The sequence below is a fragment of the Microtus oregoni genome, unplaced genomic scaffold (genome assembly GCF_018167655.1).
Source record: "Microtus oregoni isolate MIOR12 unplaced genomic scaffold, Mior012 000011F_ref0000422, whole genome shotgun sequence".
In the NCBI taxonomy this organism is placed as follows: domain Eukaryota; kingdom Metazoa; phylum Chordata; class Mammalia; order Rodentia; family Cricetidae; genus Microtus; species Microtus oregoni.
The window spans coordinates 46,837,010-46,857,415 of NW_024543070.1; the positions used below are offsets into that span (position 1 = coordinate 46,837,010).

Sequence of the window (20,406 nt, forward strand, 5' to 3'; positions counted from 1 at the left end):
ATCCATGCTTTGGCACTGAAACCAGAACCAAAGAAATACACTCTGCCCTTGACCAACTCAGCATGAAAACCAACCAATCCCTTAGCAGGAAACCCAACCAATCCCTGAGCATGAAATCCAGCCCATCTCTGAGCTTGTCCAAGCTCAGGGTTTGAAATCTGACCATTCACCAGCCTGAAAATCTTCACTCTGGAAAACCCTGCCCTAAGAAGCCCAATATAAGCCCTTTTCTACCCTGGCAGAGGCAGCCACTCTCCTGGATTTTTCCCTCCCTAATCTCTTGAAAGAGGTTTGGGTGAGACCTTCTTTCCTCTGGAATGGAGTAGACCAGAGAAGTCACAACTTCTCCCCCCCCCCCCTCCCGCGCCCCCCAGCAGGAGCAGGGCAGAGCAGAACCAGCACTATAACTGGGGAAACCTTCCCCTAGCCGAGCAGAGTTGATACACTGTGGGGGACCTGAGCTTACCTGCAACAGCTTCTCTGGGGAAACCGTTCCCTGCTGGAGCAGAGTTACACTTATATTGGGGAAACCTTTCCCTGGAGGCTACACTTGGCTGTCTAGTGGTGTTCCTTGGCTCCTGACTGCCAGGATCCCTTTGCATCTGAGCTGCAATGTTTACAGCTACTGTGGCCAAGATGGAAGGTTTGTATGAACTCACCAGTGCAGATTCACTGATACTAAGGCACTCTGGTGAGTGCTCACAGTGAGACAGAGTCTGACAGCAGCTGATACCCCTAATCTATCTACACAGGCGGCTCCTGCCACACTTGTCTGTTGAAGTCCACTGTCACCCTGACTAGCACCCCTTCAGGCTGTTTTGCAGGGAAGGATCTCCAGTGATGAACATCTTTCTCTAGCACCCTACCAAGTCGATTTCCGGAAAGTTCCTGAAGACATAGGAATTTCACCAGCACTACACCGCAACGAAGTATTTGCCCACCAGTGAGTTAGAGCTGTTCCCCCGCCCAAGGTCTGGCTGACTGATACAGCGAGAAATTATTGTCCTGAAATACCGATCCCATTGTGATGAGAAAAATCACGATATGGTCTAATTCTGAGAGGATGGATGTGTTCCTGAAAGGGGGTTTTGTCTAAATTTGTTAATAATGTGGTAATGTATTTACCTCATATCCATGAAAATATGGGTTTGATGACCAGCATCTCACAAGAATGGCAGCCTACACCTGTAGTCCTAGCAATCAGAGGATGAGGGGGGGGGATTGGAAATTCAAGGTCATCCGTGGCTTGTCTCTGAAAGAGACAGAACAATCATTACAAATGCTATATTGTTAAGACTGGAAAGAAAGATGGGCATGGTACCACACATTTAATCCCAGTGATCAGGAGGTGGAAGGCTTATCTCTGTTAGCTCAAGGACAGCCTCGGGCTGGTCTATGAAGTGAGTTCTCAGTCAGCCAGGGATACACAGTGAGACCCTGTCTCAAAACAACCAAAAGAATGGAAGGAAACTCTATTCCCAGCAGTACCGAAGCAGTAGCTGTGCAAAGCCAGAGGCCACACATCTCAGTAACCTAGAACTTGTGGGCCTCCGCCATCATATAATCTGGAGGGAAACCCTCTTTTTGTTTTATTTTCAATTTAATTTACTATCTCAGTTTCCCAGTTGTTTCCTTGGACTGGCCTTGATAAAAATATTCTTACCAGAGTGGAGCATGGGAATTTAGAAATATAAGTAAAGAATATGAAGACACATAAAAAATAATAGGACAGAAACCATAGAAAGTATGGGGAGGGCATTCCAGTGACTGAAATCACAAGGGTTATTTTTCCACAGCTTTTATACCCAATGTAAGGTGGGGGAGGGAACAAAAGACTTTATTAACGTGATACAAAGGATAACTCACAATCGCTTTATCACTCTGAGACACCAAATCATTAGCTTCCAGTTATCTAGGTAGCCAAGGTACTCTAGATCAGGTGTCCTGAAGGCTGCTCCTCCCCAGGTGACCTCAAGGTTACTAAAGAAGCAGAAGTACATTTGCATACCCTGACCGCTTGTCAGGATGGCAGGGACCTACCTGAATGAGCCATTTTAACGTTAAAAGAACCAGGCAAGCCGGGTGGTGGTGGCGCACGCCTTTAATCCCAGCACTCGGGAGGCAGAGGCAGGTGGATCTCTGTGAGTTCGAGACCAGCCTGGTCTACAAGAGCTAGTGCCAGGACAGGCTCCAAAGCCACAGAGAAACCCTGTCTCAAAAAAACCAAAAAAAAAAAAAAAAAAAAAAAAAAAAAAAAAAAAAAAAAAAAAAGAACCAGGCAATCACATCCTGAGTTGCGATGCACAACCGTGCTTGTTGATCATGTGAGCAACCTCCTGATGCCCGGTCAGACAAGGTGGGCTTGTCAATCATTTAAACAACATCCTGACCCTCTGACTGTCAGACAAAGTGGGAATGGGCCCATGTTTTGGGGCCTTTACAGACCATGGCTATAATCTGCTAGATTTTAGTTGTCAGGGACATTCAGATTCCATGCTACAAATGAAGAGAATAAAGGTGTGGTAGTTGATAGGTGTGACCGCATATACCATGTCATTTGCAGCTACCAAATAGAAGCCATTTGCCACAGTACAAACTTCTGCAACTGTGTGCCATCCGAGGGTTGTTCCTCCCACTTCCCAGCTTGGCCGTTTTCTTTCTTTTTCTTTTTCTTTCCTTTCCTTTTCTCTCTCTCTCTCTCTTTCTTTTTGGTTCAGCTCAAGTTATTCATCTTGCATTTCCGTTCTATGGCCTATTTGTAGTAAATCTTTTCGAGTCTAACGTTTAGACAGACCCAGGGCAATTGTTAGATATTTGTCCTGTGTAATTATTTGCTTAATTTCCCAAGATCTCCAGATGATTCCCTCTGACTTGCATAGGTACTCAGTACATTGTTGATGTTGAATATGATGAAGAACTGCAATGATCCTGCAACTCCAGAGGACCGGCCGGGTCAGAAGTGTCAGGACCAACCTTTCTCCCTTCACAAAGCTCCTTCCCATCGACACTGCAGGCTCATGGTGAGGCCAAGTTCTCAATCTTCCAGCTACAGTTCCACAGTTAAGTTTGTTGTATTTTGTGAGCTACTTTATTAAAGGTTGAGAGGTAAATTAGCAAGAGCAATCTTCACTCTCCACCGCTAAAGCTGAAATAAGCAAAGTTTTATGGAATACCTATGGGGTATCAGGTTTGTTGGGGAAAATTACTTTAAGGTGTGTTACTTTTGTTTAGGCTGTATTTGTTTAACTGTGAAGCTATATTACTTTGCCCATCTAAAACACCTGATAGGTCTAATAAAGAGCTGAACAGCCAATAACAAGGCAGGAGCATATGTGGGGCTGGTGAGCAAAGAGTATAAATAGGAGAACTCTGGAAAGAGAGGAAGAGGAGCAAGAGAGGAGAGGAGGACACCAGTGGCCAGTCGCCCAGCTACACAGTAAGCCACGGAGAAAAAAATAAAGTAAGGTATATAGAAATGGAGAAAGATAAAAGCCCAAAGTAAAAGATAGACAGGATAATTTAAGATAAGACCAGCTGATCAGAAACAAGCCAAACCTAGGTCAGGCATTCATAATGAAGAATAAGTCTGCTGAGTGTGATTTATTTGGGAGCTAGGTGGTGGGCTCCCCTAAAGAGCCAAAAGAGTTAAAAAAATCACATAACACAGGTTGACTGCGGAGTTGCAGGTAAGCACCATGCCAAGCACCATAAAAAAATGTTAAAATATCAAATTATGTGTTTGCAATCATTGCAAAGCCAAATGCTATTTACCCAGCTGTATGGGCTAATTTTCTAAGTCTTTGTTCTGACCATTAACAGTACTTTGCTAAAGATAAATTCAAATTCTAACACGTACACATTTATGTCTTTCAATATTGCAAGTTGATTTATTTAGAAATATGTTCTTTAAATATCTTATGAATACTAGTATTTAAACATTTTGAAGTAATAAATATTCATAGATAATCATATTTTCAGATGGGGAAAGTTTGGGGTGTGGTTTACTGATATTTTAAGTTCTATAATCGATCATTTTGTGCTCACACGGGGAAAATGATAACATTTACTAAAATGGCAGTCGCTTGTCCTCTTAGTAAAGCCCTCAAGGCAAACTGCATGAAGCAATTCCACACCTTGATCGCCTTCAGGAACCTGCTACATTTTGCTTAAGCAAAACAATAAGAACAAAATAAAACCCCCAAAGGTCTCAGTTCAGTCCCCTATTCTGCCGTGATAATTTTATATCCTTTACCAGCTACCATAAACACCAAGCATGATCTGTGCTCCTTAAAAAAGCAAATGATGTCTTTATTAACCATGTATCTCGGAGCGTTTAAACGCAAACAAAACACAATCTTGTTTCTAGGATTTTGCCTTTAGCGAGCAACTCCGCAGCAATATTTTCGAGACGAACCAGCATGGCATCTTGTTCAGATTATCTCCTTTATCCGGGTCTGACCAGGGGTGCAGTTCGTGTTTGCAGAAGCCAGGCGGCACAGCCTTCCCAGCCTGTTCTGGGTCTCCTTGGGGTCAGGAAAGGACTAGCCTTACCACAGTGTCCCCAAGATTTTATGGGATCTGGGGAACTAAGAACCACCATCCCGAGCCTCAACGAAGCCTCCTAGCAGCTTGGGTGGTTGGCAATGATGGGCCCCGGCTTAGTTCCGGAAAAAAAGGTTGCGGGCATCTGAAGAACGTGTCGATCTCGGTTACACTGGCCGGTGGCCCGCATTCAGCGGAGGGCGCTAGCGCCCACAGCCAAGAGCTCAGACCTATAGACCCATCCTGCCCCACCCGCCGCCTTGGCACCCACGCCTCCCAGGCGAGAGCCTCGCCCCGCCCCGCGCGCACGCGCCCGGCTCCTTCTCACACGCCCCGCCCCCGCCCGCGGGCACGCGCCCGTACCGGTCCTCTGGCGTCCCGCCCCTCCCCGGGCGTGTGTGTGTGTGTGGGGGGGGGGGGGGGGGCGCCCCTCCCTCGCGCGCACGCGCCTTGCGGGCGCCCGCTAGCCGGCTCTCCGAGGCGTGAGTTGGGCGGGGCGCCGCGCTGACGTTGCCCCGGGATGCGGGCAGGTTCCGCAGCCGTCTTCGCCGCCACCGCCTCTCCTGCCACCGGGGTTTGTATGAAAACACCGGGCGGCGGGCGGCGGGCGGCGAGGGACCCTCCCCCGTGCGGCCCGGGAGCCGCGGGCGGAGGCCGAGCGCAGTCCCCGCCAGCGCCCACGCCAAGCCGGTGAGCGTCCCCGCTGTCCGCGCGTCCCGCCCGCCCGCCCGCCAGCCTGCCAGCCCGCCCGCCGGCCCGGCTCCCGGCGGCGCCTCCGCTCACCTTGCGGGCGGGGGCGAGGCGCGCTGCGAGGCGGGGAAGCCGGCCGGCCGGCTGTCTGTCGAGCGAGTCGCAGCCGCCGCAGCCCCGTGCGCTGCCCGCCGCGCTCCGCTGCCCGCCACTCCCCCGACCTCCGCCCGGCCGCGCCCCGGGACGCTTTGATTGGCTCTTGGTTGACAGTTTAGCGCCGCGGAAGGCAGTTCCAACACCGCCCCGGGTAGCCCCGGTGGACGTTGACAGGGTAAAGGCTCGTCTGCGGTACCTCGCTGCTGGGCTCGCTCGCTCTGTGAGGTAACGGCGGCCACCCCGCTGGCTGGCATGGCGGGTTCTCGGTGGCGAGCCCTCCCTCCAGGTGTCGGGAATGGGAACGGCGCCCATGCGGTGCAGGGCAGTTCGTAGTCGGCGGGGACGAGTGGCCAGCGCTTGCGCTCACTTGGCCAGCCTCCGAGTTATCCTCACAGCTCTCCTGAGATAGGAAGTTATTTTTGTAATTGTGCTTTGGAATGTTTTCGGTCTAGTTGACCAAAAAAGAAATGGTTTATGGAAGGCACAGATTTTAAAAGTCAAAACCAAGTCCTTGGAGATCTGTAAGCCGACCTCTCTAAGAGAGGCACTCCGCCTTGCCTTGGTCCACCCGGATTTCTCCCCATTTGCTAGGTTTACCGTTCCGCTTCTCCTGAGTCATATTCTACCGTGAAGTTACACGTTCATTTTGAGTGACCGTGGAGTTTTGCCTTGAATTGCTAGATCAGTGTTTAAAATTGTAATCTTCATTAAACTCTGAAACAGATGCTTTTTGTGTTTGACAAAATGTGAAATACATCAATGTAACAAGCTTTTGTGGTAGCAATCAAGATTTTTTATTTTTTTTTAGAATTTGTTTTATATATATGTACGAGTGTTTGCTTGCTGCATGTATACATGTTCACCACGTGTGTACTTGATGCCTGAGGAGGTCAAAAGAGGGCATGGGATTCCCTGGAATTGGAGTACTTTTGTTGTGAGCCACCATGTGGGGGCTGGGAATCAGACCCTCCCAGGTTCTCTGGAAGAACAGCAGCCAGTGCCCGGGGAACACTGAGCCACCCCTTCAGCCTTGTAGCAATAATGCTTTTGATTGAGGTACCCCCCGTTTTCGTGTGTGTGTGTGTGTGTGTGTGTGTGTGTGTGTGTGTGCGCGCGCGCGCGTGCGCTTAGGTGTAGGTCAGAGGAGAGTTTTGGTTCTCTCTTTATGGGTGCAGGGGATGGACCTCAGGTGGTCATGGGCAGATGCCCCTGCCTGCAGAACCATCTTGCTCTCCTCTTGAATTGAAGCATTCTCTTGAGAGAAGTCTGGCTACATAGCTGTGTAATGATTCACCCACGTTAGTGGAGGAAGAGGAGGTCCATGATGTGTGAAATATTTTAATTTATATTACAAATACAAATTGTATTACTGTTTATTAACGTAGGCCTACATTCTGGATTTTGTCTTTACGCTTCTTTCGCATTAGTCATCTCTAATAGCTCCAGCGCTTTAGCGCCTCAGAGTTCAGACAGCAAAAGGCAATTGGTGAGCCTCTGCACATTGTTCAGGCTCTGTCTTTCAGCAGTGGGTGTCCAGGTAAACGCTGGACGTGGTTAAGGGTGGGTGCTACATTTTAAACCTCACATGCTGTCGTGCAGTGGCTACGGCGTTGGGGCTCAGCCCGAGAGGCTGAATTTGTGTCCTGGCTTGCTGTAGGCATTTGTTTATCCTCTGGATTCAACTCTCTCCACGCCAAAAATGGAGATGATGGTGTTTATGCCCTTAGGATGATCTCAAGCATGAAATAAGTTAATGCAAGTGTCTTTTTGTAGCGTGTAATAGGCGGTGTTTGGTGGGCATTACTCTTCTTGCTGCCAGTTTCCCGCAGTTAATCAGCCAAAGGAAATCTTCAGGCTGGCTGGGCAGCATTAGCACAGGTTAATTCCCGTGATCCATTTTCTTCTTTGAAGCTGCGAGTGTGTAGTCTCACTGTTGTTTCTTGGAAACATGTAAGTTTAAAATAGAATAGGTACACCCTGAGCAGACGGCCCTGGGATGTTGCTGGAAAGCTGAGGATCTTGGCCTGTCCCCTGGACAGAACCTTGGAATGCCTGCCTCCTGTTGGTGGTGGCTGCTATTTTAAACACCTGTTTTCCAGTTATTGACTGTTTCTCTGTCATATGTTGGTATTGGGTGCATTATCAAAACATTTGTGGGCACATGGATGTTTCTAGGATATACAGAGTAATTATTATTATTATTATTATTATTATTATTATTATTGAGACAGGGTTTCTCTGTAACTTTGGAGCCTGTGCTGGAACTACCTCTTGTAGACCAAGCTGGCCTCTGCCTTCTGAGTGCTGGGATTAAAAGTGTGTGCCACCACCACCCGGCATACAGAGTAAATTTTATGTATGCATTCCGTTTGTCTTTATTGATGTTACATAAAATGGTGCTTTGATTTTGCATTATATTCATGTTCAGCTTTCATCTAATTTTCCTAGGAAATGGGTCTCTCCATTAATAATTTCATATTTTTATTCTTGGTTTGCAAGGATTTGATGCAACTTGGGCATCTCTTATCTGATATTCTTGGGGCCCACAGGTGTTTTAGATTTTGGAATATTTCCATACCTCTGAGATGTTTTGAAGACGGTACCCCATCTGAACATGATAGACATTGTATATATGTCGAATGTGATGTTGCATGAAAGTGTTTAGCGTGCCTACATTTTGTCTGCAGTGTGGCAGGTGAGGTCAGCTGTGAGCTTTCTGTTGGTGGTGTCAGGTTAGTGTTCAGAAGGTTTGGGGCTTGGAATTTTAGATTAGAGTTGTGCAGCCTATATTCATAGTCTGTTCTTAAATCAGATATTTTCAATTTGAACTCAGGATTCCTTTTACATTTTTTGTAGGTTATATTCATATTTATCTTGTTACAATTTTTTGTTAATTCACTTATAATTGTAGTCTTAAACACATTACATATTAATATAAATAACATATTTTTAAATGAGAAAAAGCAGGACAACATATCTTGTGAGAAGAGTGGTAGTGTTTTACATATTTGTAAGTTTTCCATGCTTTTTCTCAATCTCTTCTCTCCTTTCCCTCCCTTCACTTGCCCTCCTCCCACCTTTTGTTTTTGGAGTTGTTCTAGGCAAGGAAGGCTGCTACCACAGAGTTATACCCCAGACTTAATTTGTGTAATTCTTTAATATCAAGTAATACAAACAGCTAGGTTATTTCTGCTTCAGCATTCAATCTATTGCAGTATGTTGTTTAGGCTGAAATATATATATATATATATATATATATATATATATATATATATATATATATATGGAGAACATCCAGCCAGGCACAGTTAATGGCTATAAAGGGGGAGGCAATAGTTGTGGATATTTTTATTTGGTATGACATCAAAACTCAACAACTGGCACTTTCTTAAAGGTTAGTTGCAAGATGGAAGCTGAAATCCTATCTGTTTTTTTTCATGTTCATTTATACTTAAGTGTGTTGAGATCTAATGGATCTTATGCACGTTTGGATTTGTAACAATTTGTTGGTCAGGTGTTAAGTATTGGTTCACTGAGATGGTTACATCTTCCACATGGTGGTGCATTTTATTGTGTAGTACCAAAGAAAGTCATGTCTTTGGGTCCTAGTACTGGAGATTGGACCTAGGGTCAGCCATATCACTTATGCTCATAATTTTTGTAGTGAGGAGCGGCGGGCCGCTTCCCGCCTCCCAGCTCCTGGCTCCCTGCTAGCTTTACCCAAAATTAAGCAACAGTAGATAAACAATAAGCACATTGTTAATATGCTTATTCCATGAGAAATTAGTAGAAGTTGTTTGGGTTGAAATATGATGGAGGATATGAGTTTTACAAAAGAAATATTATTGTGTGTGTATCTGTGCTGTGGTGTGCATGCGGAGGCAGAGGACAGTGATTGCCACTTTCTTCCCTTCCGCCTTGTGCTTCCTGGCAACTGAACTCAGGTGGCTAGGCTTGGTTGCAAGTGCTGAGCCACTGGCCAGTTCAAGACGTTATTCTTTATGATGCATGGGTAGTATCCATGAAACATTGCCGCCATGTACTGTACTGAAGAGTTGATGACTGTCTCGGGGCAAAAGAGTTCCGTAATGGAGTTAAGAGCTTGAATTAGCCTCCCTTTTCCCATGAGACACCATTTGGATGAACTGTGCAGCTCAAACTTGGGTGTCTTGGCAGAGGCTTTTACAGAAATGAACAGAGTAAGTCTACCTTTTCTTCACGTAAACAAAAGAAAGTTGTATTTGTGACAATGATAATACCCGAGTTTTCACTCAAGAATCAGAACTCTGAAAAGATGGCTCAGCAGGTAAAGGTATTTGCTGCACAAGCCTGGGAACCTGATTTGATTCCCAGAGCCATGTGAAAGTGGAAGGAGAGAAGCCGCTGCTCTGGCCTCCACACGCACAGTGTTGTGCCCACTGCACACCCACTGTGGTGCCCACCGCACACCCACTGGCCTCATAGGCATTCGTTAGTGAGTACAATAAGATTAAAAACAGAGACACACTTGTGTTCAGTTTTGAGGGTAGTCGGACTGCTTACAAAGCAGCCACACTAGCAGATTCCCACCTGAGAAGTGGAAGGGGCCATATTCTCCACATTTTCAACAGGCATTGTTCCAACCCCCACCCTTCATTGCAACCACTTGAGTGCTTGTAAAGTGTAGACTAAATTTCAAAATAGCCTAGCAGAAACAACAGCTTTTTAAAATAGATTAGTTTATATTTAGAATATTTACTAGGCTGACCCAAGACTACTGCCTACTGTACATGGTTGGTGTTGCCCAGGTTTCTCCTTGACTTTGAGGGCCTTCTACCACCCTTCTTTCCTACACAAATGTTTACAACAAGAAAATGGGAAGGGGCAGTTGTGGATCAAGGGTCCACTCTGCCCTCAGTAGAGAGGTTTACTATTGGCTGTTAAATAGTTGAAGGACTTGTTAGGGATGTACAGATGTCTGTCGAAAGAATGCCAACTGTGTTTCTAGCATACTTCCCATCTCCAGATGTGTGCTGTGCAGAGTGTGTGTGCCGGTGAGGACAGTCCTAGGCTGGTGGCCTCGCTTCAGAGTTTAGAGAATGCTGTTGATGGGAGGTGACTCAGTAGAGGCACTGTGCTTGTGTTCTTGGGGAAGCTGTGTCGTCACAGGGGCCTTTGTTAGAGAAGCCAGCCTTGATGCAGCAGTGGACCCTGAGTAGCCTTGCCTGCTTGAGACCAAGGGAACATCCTGGAGGCAGCAAGTTCAAGCCCCTCTCCTGCAGTGTCTTTCCAGTGGCCTCTGCCAGAAGGGTTTAGCATTATGAGGTTAAGGAAATACATGTACAGGGCACACTTCTATAGAACATATAGAAAGGATGAACTTGGAAATGAAGGGCTGTGAATCAAGTATCTTCTGCACAGGTAGTAAGGAGCTTGCAGTGTTGTTTGGACATCTGAAGAGATTCTAGGTTGAAATTTATCTTTAAAAATTACATTTACTTATTGTGAGCATGTATGTGTGTGTGTGTGTGTGTGTGTGTGTCTGTGTGTGTGTGTGTACCTGTGTGTATGAGCACACATGAGCACATATGTGCATCCCAGAGTGCAAGCAGGGAGGTCAGAGGACAAACTTTCGGAAATTGGTTCTCTCCTTCCACCTCGAAGGACTTAGGTTGTCAGGCTTGACAAAAAGTAACTTTATGCACTGAGCCATCTTGCTGGTCCTGTTGAACCTTAATTTAGGAACCAGAGTACAGGGAGGAAGGGAGGTGCTGTTTTGTGATTAGGAAGCCTGCCTGATTGTGAGCTTGCATCTAAAGCCTCATTTCTGGAGCCATGGTGTTGTTGCAGAATCAGGAAACTGCTGGCTCAGGAGGTTGTTGGGTTCTGTGTGCACTTAACTGTGGACTCAGCATTAGGCCTTTTGTAGTTTGTATCCATTTTGCCGTTAACAGTGGTGACACCAGCCCTTCTCAGACTCCGGAAACAATGGGAACATGAAGTGGGAGGTACACACACTGGCAGGGGAGTTGTCACTTTCACTGCGGCCTTGTCATGCATACCACCTCCCTCCCTAGGCCAGCCCCCACCCCTCATCCATCCCTTTCTCCCAGCCTGCCTTCTGCATTCACCACCCCAGGTCCACCCTCACATGTTGTTTTCTCCCCCGCTTTTTAATCGATTTTTTTTGAGCTCTACATTTTTCTCTGCTCCCCTTCCTGCCTCTCTTCTCCCCCTTCAACCCTTCCCCAAGATCCCCATGCTCCCAATTTACTCAGGAGATCTTGTCTTTTTCTACTTTCTACTTTCCATGTAGATTAGAACTTTGTAAGTCTCTCTTAGTGTCGGCATTGTTATCTAAGTTCTCTGGGATTGTGGTTTGTAGGCTGGTTTTCTTTGCTTTATGTTTCAAAACCACCTATGAGTGAGTACATGTGATAATTGTCTTTCTGTGTCGGGGTTACCTCACTCAAAATAATGTTTTTCATCTCCATCCATTTTCCTGCAAAATTCAAGATGTCATTATTTTTTTTCTGCTGTGTGTACCACATTTTCCTTATCCATTCTTTGGTCGAGGAGCATTTCAGTTGTTTCCAGGTTCTGGCTATGACAAACAAAGCTATGAACATAGTTGAGCATATGTCCTTGTGGCACGATTAAGCATCCTTTGGATACATACCCAAAAGTAGTATTGCTGGGTCTTGAGGAAGGTTGTTTCCTAATTTTCTGAGAAATTGCCATACTGATATCCAAAGCAGCTGTACCAGCTTGCATTCCCACCAGCAATGCAGAAGTGTTCCCTTTACCCCACAACCTCTCCAGCATAAGTTGTCATCAGTGTTTTTGATCTTGGCCATTCTGACAGGTGTAAGATGGAATCTCAGAGTTGTTTTGATTGGCATTTCTCTGATGACTAAGGATGTTGAACATTACCTTAAGTGTCTTTCAGCCATTTTAGATTCCTCTGTTGAGAGTTCTCTGTTTAGATCTGTACTCCATTTTTTTTTTTTTGGATTATGTGTTCTTTTGGTGACAAATCTCTTGAGTTCTTTGTATATTTTGAAGATCAGCCCTCTGTCTGATGTGGGGTTAGTGAAGATCTTTTCCCATTCTGTAGGCTGTTGTTTTGTTTTGTTGACCATGTCCTTTGCTTTACAGAAGCTTTTCAGTTTCAGGAGGTCCCATTTATTAATTGTTTACCTCAGTGTCTGTGCAACTGGGTTATATTTAGGAAGTGGTCTCCAGTGCCAATGCATTCAAGTGTATTTCCCACTTTCTCTTCTATAAGGTTCAGTGTGGCTGGCTTTATGTTGAGGTCTTTGATCCATTTGGACTTGAGTTTTGTGCATGGTGATAGATATGGGTCTATTTTCATTCTTCTACATGTTGATATCTAGTTATGGCAGCACCACTTGTTAAATATGCTTTCTTTTTTCCATTTGATATTTTTTCCTTCTTTGTCAAAAATCAGGTGTTTGAAGATGTGTGGATTGATATCTGGGTCTTCTATTCAGTTCCATTGGTCCTCCTGTCTGTTCTTATGCCAATACCAGGCCGTTTTCAGTACTGTAGCTCTGTAGTAGAGTTTGAAGTCAGGGATTATGATGCCTCCAGAAGTTCTTTTATTGGACAGGATTGTTTTGACTATCCTGGGTTTTATGCTTTTCCATATGAAGTTGAGTACCATTCTTTTGAGGTCTTTGAAGAATTTTGCTGGGATTTTGATGGGCATTGCATTGAATCTGTAGATTGCTTTTGGTAAGATCGCCATTTTTACTATGTTAATATTGCTTACCCAAGAGCATGGGAAATTTTTCCACTTTCTGGTGTCTTCTTCAATTTATTTCTCCAAAGATTTAAAGTTCTTGTCATACAAGTCTCCCACTTGTTTGATTAGAGTTACTCTGAGATATTTTATGCTATTTGTGGCTATTGTGAAGGGTGTTGATTCTTTGATTTTTTTCCTCAGACCTTTTATCATCTGTATACAGGAGGGCTACTGATTTTTGAGTTAATCTTGTGTCCTACTACATTACTGAAAGTGTTTATGAGTTGTAGAAGTTCCTTGGTAGAATTTTTGGGATTGCTTATGTAAACCACCATATCATCAGCAAACAGAGTTTGACTTCTTTTCTGATTTGAATCCCCTTGATCTCCTTTTGGTGTCTTATTGCTCTAGCTAGGACCTCAAGAACTATATTGAATAGATATGGAGAGAGTGGGCAATCTTGTCTTGTTCCTGGTTTCACTGGAATCGCTTGGAGTTTCCATTTAGTTGGATGTTGGCTTTTGGCTTGCTGTATATTGCCTTTATTATGTTTAGGTATGTTCCTTGTATCCCTGCTTTATCATGAAGGGATGTTGTATTCTGTCAAAAGCTTTTTTGGCATCTAATGAGATGATCATGTGGTTTTTATTTTTCAGTTTGTTTATATGGTGGATTACGTTTACAGATTTTCGTTTGTTGAACCATCCCTGTATCTGTGGTATGAAGCCTACTTGATCATGGTGGATGATGGTTCTGATGTGTTCTTGGAGTCGATTTGCCAGTATTTTATTTAGTATTTTTGCATCAATATTCATGAGTGAGATTGGTCTGTAATTCTCTTTCTTAGTAATGTCTTTCTGTGGTTTGGGTATCAAGGTAATTATAGCCTCATAAAAAGAGTTTGGCAATGTTCCTTCTGTTTCTATTGTGTGGAACAATTTGAGGAGTATTGGTATTAGTTCTTCTTTGAAAGTCTTGTAGCCTTCTGAGCTGAAAACCATACGGTCCTGGGCTTTTTTTGGTTGGGAGACTTTTGATGACTGTTTCTATTTCTTCAGTACTTTTAGATCTGTTTAATTTGCTTATCTGGTCTTGATTTAATTTTGGTAAGTGATATTTATCCACAAAGTTGTCTATTTTAAGTTTTTCAATTTTGTGGAGTACAGGTTTTCGAAATATGACCTGATGATTCTTTGTATTTCTTCCATATCTGTTAATATGTCTCCATTTTCATTTCTGATTTTGTTAATTTGGATATTCGGTCTTTGCCTTTTGGTTAGTTTGGATAAAGGTTTTCTATTTTGTTGATTTTTCTCGAAGAACCAACTCTTTGTCTCATTGATTCTCTGTATTGTTTTCTTTGTTTCTATTTTGTTGATTTCAGTTCTCACTTTATTTCCTGCCGTCTAGTTCTCTTAGGTGACTGCTTCTTTTTGTTCTAAAGTTTTCAAATGTTCTGTTAATTCACTAGTGTGGGATTTTTACAGCTTCTTTATGTAGGCATTTAGTGCTATGAATTTTCCTCTTAACACTGCTTTCATTGTGTCCCATACATTTGGGTATGTTGTGTGGTCATTTTCATTGAATTTTAGGAAGTCTTTAATTTCTCCCTTTATTTCTTCCTTGACCCGTTGATGATTCAGGTGAGTGTTGTTTAATTTCCATGTGCTTGTGGGTTTTCTGCAATTAGTATTGCTGTTGACTTCCAGCTTTAGACCTTGGTGATCTGATGAGGTACATTGGGTTATTCCAATTTTTTTGTATTTGTTGAGGTTTGTTTTGTTACTGAGTATGTGGTCAATTTTTGAGAAGGTTCCATGAGGTGCTGAGAAGAAGGTATATTCTTTTCTGTTTGGATGGAATGTTCTATAGATGTCTGTTAAGTCCATTTGAGCCCTTATTTCTCTGTTCATTTTTTGTCTGATTGACCTGTCTAGTGGAGTATTGAAGTCTCCCACTATTAGTGGGTGGGGTTTAATGTGTGATTTAAGCTTTAGAAGTATTTCTTTGACATATGAGGGTGCCCTTGTATTTGGGGCATAGATACTCAGTATTGAAATTTCCTCTTGATGGATTTTTCCTGTGACTAATATGAAATGACCTTCTTTGTCTCTTTTGACTGATTTTAGCTCGGTCTATTTTGTTAGATATTAGGATAGCTACACCCGCTTGTTTCTTAGGTTCATTTGATTGATTTATTTTTTTCCTAACCCTTTACTCTGAGATGGTGTCTGTCTTTGAGGTTGAGATGTGTTTTTTGTATGCAGAAAAAGGATGGATTTTGTTTTCGTATCCAATCTGTTAGCATGTGCCTTTTTATAGGTGAGTTGAGTCCATTTACATTAAGGGATATTAATGACCAGTGATTGCTATCTCTTGTTAATTTAGTTTTCATCGTTGGTGATGTTAATTTGTGCCTTTTCCCCTTCTTCAGGATTTGCTGCTATGAGACCATCAATTGGCTGTGTTTTTGTTGGTGTAGCCATCTTCCTTGGGTTGGAGTTTTCCTTCTAGTATTTTGTGTAGGCCTGGGTTTGTGGCTAGGTATTGGTGAAATCTAGTTTTGTCACAAAATATCTTGTTTTGTCCTTCTATGGTGATTGACAGTTTTGCTGGGTATAGTAGTCTAGGCTGGCATCCATGGTCTCTTAATATCTGCATAACGCTTGACCATGACCTTCTGGCTTTCATTGTCTCCAATGAGAAGTCAGGTGTAATTCTGATATGTCTACCTTTATATGTTAGTTGACCTTTTTCCTTTGCAGCTTTTAATATTCTTCCTTTACTCTGTATGTTTTGTGTTTTGGTTATTATGTGACAAGAGGACATTTTATTTGGATCCAGTCTATTTGGTGTTCTGTAGGCTTCTTGTATCTTCAAAGGCATATCTTTCCTTAGGTTGGGAAAATGTTTTATGATTTTGTTAAATATATTTTCTGTGCCTTTGAGTTGAACTTCTTCTATACCTATTATTCTTAGATTTTCATGGTGTTCCATATTTCCTGGATATTTTGGATTAAGCTCTTGTTAGATTTAATGTTTTCTTTAACTGATGAGTCTATTTCCTCTATTGTATCTTCAGTGCTTGAGATTCTCTCTTCTATCTCTTGTATTCTGCTGTTCATGCTTGTGTTTGTGGTTCCTGGTTGTTTTCTCATGATTTCTGTTTCTATAATTCCCTCGGTTTTTGTTTTCTTTGTTGCCTCTAATTCAGTTTTCAAGTCCTGAATAGTTTCTTTCATATGTTTGATTTCTTTTTCTTGGTTTTCTTTAAGTGATTTGCTGATGTCTTCCAATTTTTTGTCTTTTCCTCCATTTCTTTAACGGAATTTCTCATTTCCTCTTTAAGAGTTTCAAACACTCTCTTGAAGTTATTTTTTTAGGTAATTTTCTTCTGCTTTATTCATATTTGATTGTTCAGGTCTTGCTGTTGTATTGTAGGGTCTTTAGGTTTTACTGGTGTTGTGTTGCTCTTTGTGGTGTTGCATTGTTCTTACCTTTTCTACTCATTTCTTCCTCTAATAGGTGTGGTTGGGGCTGTCTGAGATTCTGTTGAATAATCTTCTAGGTGCTAGTGAATACAAAGCTCAGATGGTTGTTCCTCATGTACAGTCAGTGTCACAGTTCTAGTTACCCCGTTGGTTACTCTGTGTTCCTGGAGGTAGCTCAGTGCTCCTGTGCTTTGCTCTGCTCCCTTGGAGTTTGCTATCTCAGGCCTACTTCGGCCTAGGTAGCTGGCTTTGCTCTGTATCTGTAAATCTTGGTCTGGAACCCCTCCTGCAGAAGTTCCTAGGTTGGAGTTGGACCTTGAAAGGTTTCTGGCTCCGGTCTACTGCCTTGGAGGTCCCAGGCTCTGGTGCGCCCGGAATCGCAGAGGACCTGCTTATTCCCTCAGAGGTCCCAGACTCTCGCTTGGACCTGCAGAGGTTCCTGGTTCCTGCCTATTCCCTTTGATGTCCCAGACCAATGCCCGGACCCACAGAGGTCCTGGTTCAGGCCTACTCCTTCTGAGGACCCAGACTCATGCCTGGCCCCACAGAGATCTCTGGTTCCTGCCTGTTCCCTGGAAGGTCCCAGGTTCACTTATGCCCAGACTGGCAGAGGTCCTGGCTCAGGCCTAGTTCCTGGGAGGTCCTAGACTCACCTGGACCCACCCAGGTCCTGGCTTAGGTCTACTCCCTTGAAGGTCCCAGATTCATGTCCGGACCCTCAGCAGTCTCTGGCTGTGGCTCACTTGCTCAGTAGTTACTCCCTTGTACCTGTTCCAGTGGAGATTCCTGATTCTGGGTCAGGTCACTGGCTCAGTCCTGGCCCATCAGTGTCCTGGGACTGGGTTGGCTTCCGGGACATATTATTTTCTTAGTAACAGCTTCTGATACAGGTATGAAGTGATAATATGGCTTGCAGTATCAGAATTAGTGATGGGAATACCTTTTAATAATATCAACCTTTAGTCCGCCAATAAATAAATCAACTATTATGTCTTTGTAGAAATTTTAATTTAGGTTATTGGTTAATTTTTAAATTAAGTTATTTATTTTTTGGCTGCCAAGTAGTGTGATTTTCATATGTATCCCTCCTTATCAAGTGTATATTGGAAAATATTTTCTTCCAATCCACAGGTTGACTTTGCTTTGTTTATTGTTGACTTTGCTATGCATGTGATTTCTTAAATTTTTAAAAAATGTATATGAGTGGTTTTTTTTTTCCTTTTTTTCTCTTTTTGGTTTTTCGAGACAGGGTGTCTCTGTGTAATAGTCCTAGCTGTCCTGGAACTAGCTCTTGTAGACCAGCCTGGCTTTAAACTCACAGAGATCCATCTGCCTCTGCCTCCCAAGTGCTGGAATTAAAGACATCTGCCACCACTGCCTGGTAAAAGATTTTATTTATTTATGTATTTGTTTTTTTTAAATTTATTTATTTATTAAGGATTTCTGCGTCCTCCCTGCCACCGCCTCCCATTTCCCTCCCCTTCCCCCATCAAGTCCCCCTCCCTCATCCGCTAGAAGAGCAATCAGGGTTCCCTGACCTGTGGTAAGCCCAAGGACCGCCCACCTCTATCCAGGTCTAGTAAGGTGAGCATCCAAACTGCCTAGGCTCCCCCAAAGCCAGTACGTGCAGTAGGATCAAAAACCCACTGCCATTGTTCTTGAGTTCTCAGTAGTCCTCACTGTCCGCTATGTTCATGGATACAGTTTTCTACCTGCATGTATGCCTACAAGCCAGAAGAGGGCACCAGATCTCATTACAGTTGCTTGTGAACCATTCTCTGGTTGCTGGGAATTGAACTCAGGACCTTTAAAGCAGTGCTCTTAACCACTTGAGTCATCTCTCTAAGTCGTTGTTGTTGTTTTCTTAAGACAGGGTTTCTCTGTGTGAAGCTCTGGTTGTTCTAGAACTGGCTCTGTAGACCAGGGTGGCCTTAAACTCACAGAGATCTGCCTGCTTCTGCCTCCTGAATGCTGGGATTAAAGGCATGCCCTACCACTGCCTGGAAAACAATTTCTTTTCTTTTCTTTTTTTTTTTAAATATTTATTTATTTATTTATTATATATACAATATTCTGTCTGTGTGTATGCTGCAGGCCAGAAGAGGTCACCAGACCTCATTACAGATGGTTGTGAGCTACCATGTGGTTGCCAGGAATTGAACTCAGGACCTTTGGAAAAGCAGGCAATGTTCTTAAATGCTGAGCCATCTCTCCAGCCCTGGAAAACAATTTCTTAAACATCTTATAAAGATTTATTTTCAATGTGTGCAGGTGTTTTGCCTACATGTATGTTAGTGTACCATGTGTGCTATGCCTACAGAGGCCAGAAGAGGATATCAGATTCCCTGGAACTGGAGTTTTGGATGGTTGTGAGCTGTTACTTAGGTTCTGCAAGAGAGACCAGAGCTCTGAACCACTGAGCCATCTCTCTAATCCAAGTTTTCTTAAATTTACATAGTCAACTTATTTGTTTTGTTGCCTGTGATTTTATTCACTATCCAGTCATTACCACGGCTAGTACTGAGTGAGTTTTCCCCTAGGAGTTCTATAATTTTATGTCTTACGCCTGGGTTTTTAATTCATTAGCATAATGTTTAAAGGTTCATTCATGTTGTAGCTATAAAAAAAGCTTATTTTATGACTGAATAATACTCTGGTTTAAATATACCACAGTTTGCTCCTGCATTCATTTGTTAGTGAACACTGGGTTGTTTCTACCTGTGTTGTGAATAATTCTGGCATGAACATTGGCGTGACATATCTGTTGGATTATTTAAGGTATAACTCAAGAAGTCAATGTAATAAGATAACTTAATCGAAAAATAGGAAAAGACCTGAGTGGACAGTTCTCCAGTAGGTGGTCAGTAAGCACATGATAAGATTCTCAAGAGAGTAATCTCTAGGGAAATACAGTCAGAATTGCAGACTGTTGCGCAGCTAAGGAGGGCTGTCACCATGCAGCCGGAAGCCCTGTACATGGCAGGTGTGAAGTGGGTCTGTCACTACGGGTGTACAGTGACGGGGACTGCTTTGATTGTAAAGGTGAGCTTGTTTGGTGTGATTTTTTGTTCTTTAGTGCAGTGATTTCCAGGACACAGGTCTTCATTGCTTATGCCCCAGAATGGCTTTCTGGTTGTTCCTTGTGCTCTATCCTCAAAACTTCTGTGTTATTAAGCATATGTGTAAACTACAGATGTTAGTGTTTAATAGTTAAAGCCATAACAACTGAACAAGGGCAATGGAGCATTTCAGTTCCCTTGTAGTTAGTACAGTCTGCAAAGCTCACCTATATTTGAAATGCCTTAGACCAGCACGGCTTCCTTTGCTTTATTTTATTTTATTTTATTTTTGTTTTTGGAAGGGAATATTTGTATAGATTTAACAAACCAAAACTATGAGTGTCCCCAAACCCAAAATTCTGATGCCTGAAAGGTATTCCGTTTGTAGATTATAGATGTTCACCTTGGAGCAAGGGTGGGAGTCAGGTGCAGTGGGTTGTAAAGTATAAACAGTTTTTTTTTTTTTTTTTTTTTTTTTTTTTTTTTTTTTTTTTAGAATTAGAATGTCACTCTGAGTTTCTGTACACTTGTAGTGTGTTTGTCCCTAAAGGCAGTTGTATCCTGTTAGAGGAGGCGAGGGTAACTAGGCTGTTAGTGCAGCCTCAGGCTGCAAGGGCCACACCCCTAGCCAAACGAGTGCAGTTCTGCTGTGTCCTCCCCCCAACCGATTTCTAGTAAAATATTGCTGTTTTTATTTACTGCGAGGACCACCATTGCTTGG

At 43.3% G+C, this 20,406-nt stretch overlaps 1 protein-coding gene across 4 annotated transcripts in view; it reads left to right on the forward strand.

Moving 5' to 3' along the window:
• The first annotated feature begins 5,036 nt into the window (after window positions 1-5,036).
• LOC121453357 (cytosolic carboxypeptidase 1-like) overlaps window positions 5,037-20,406 on the forward strand; it is a 131,718-nt gene continuing 116,348 nt past the window's right edge. Inside the window, exon 1 of one of the 4 annotated variants that reach the window (XM_041660081.1) lies at window positions 5,037-5,116. Coding sequence is in view for 1 of the 4 variants with exons in the window: in XM_041660078.1 (XP_041516012.1) it covers window positions 5,063-5,232 (170 nt within the window). In the remaining 3 variants the exon portion in view is untranslated. Of the gene's footprint in view, window positions 5,233-5,297; window positions 5,614-20,406 lie in introns of those variants that run through there. The other 3 variants (XM_041660078.1, XM_041660079.1, XM_041660082.1) reach the window with 3 other exon arrangements.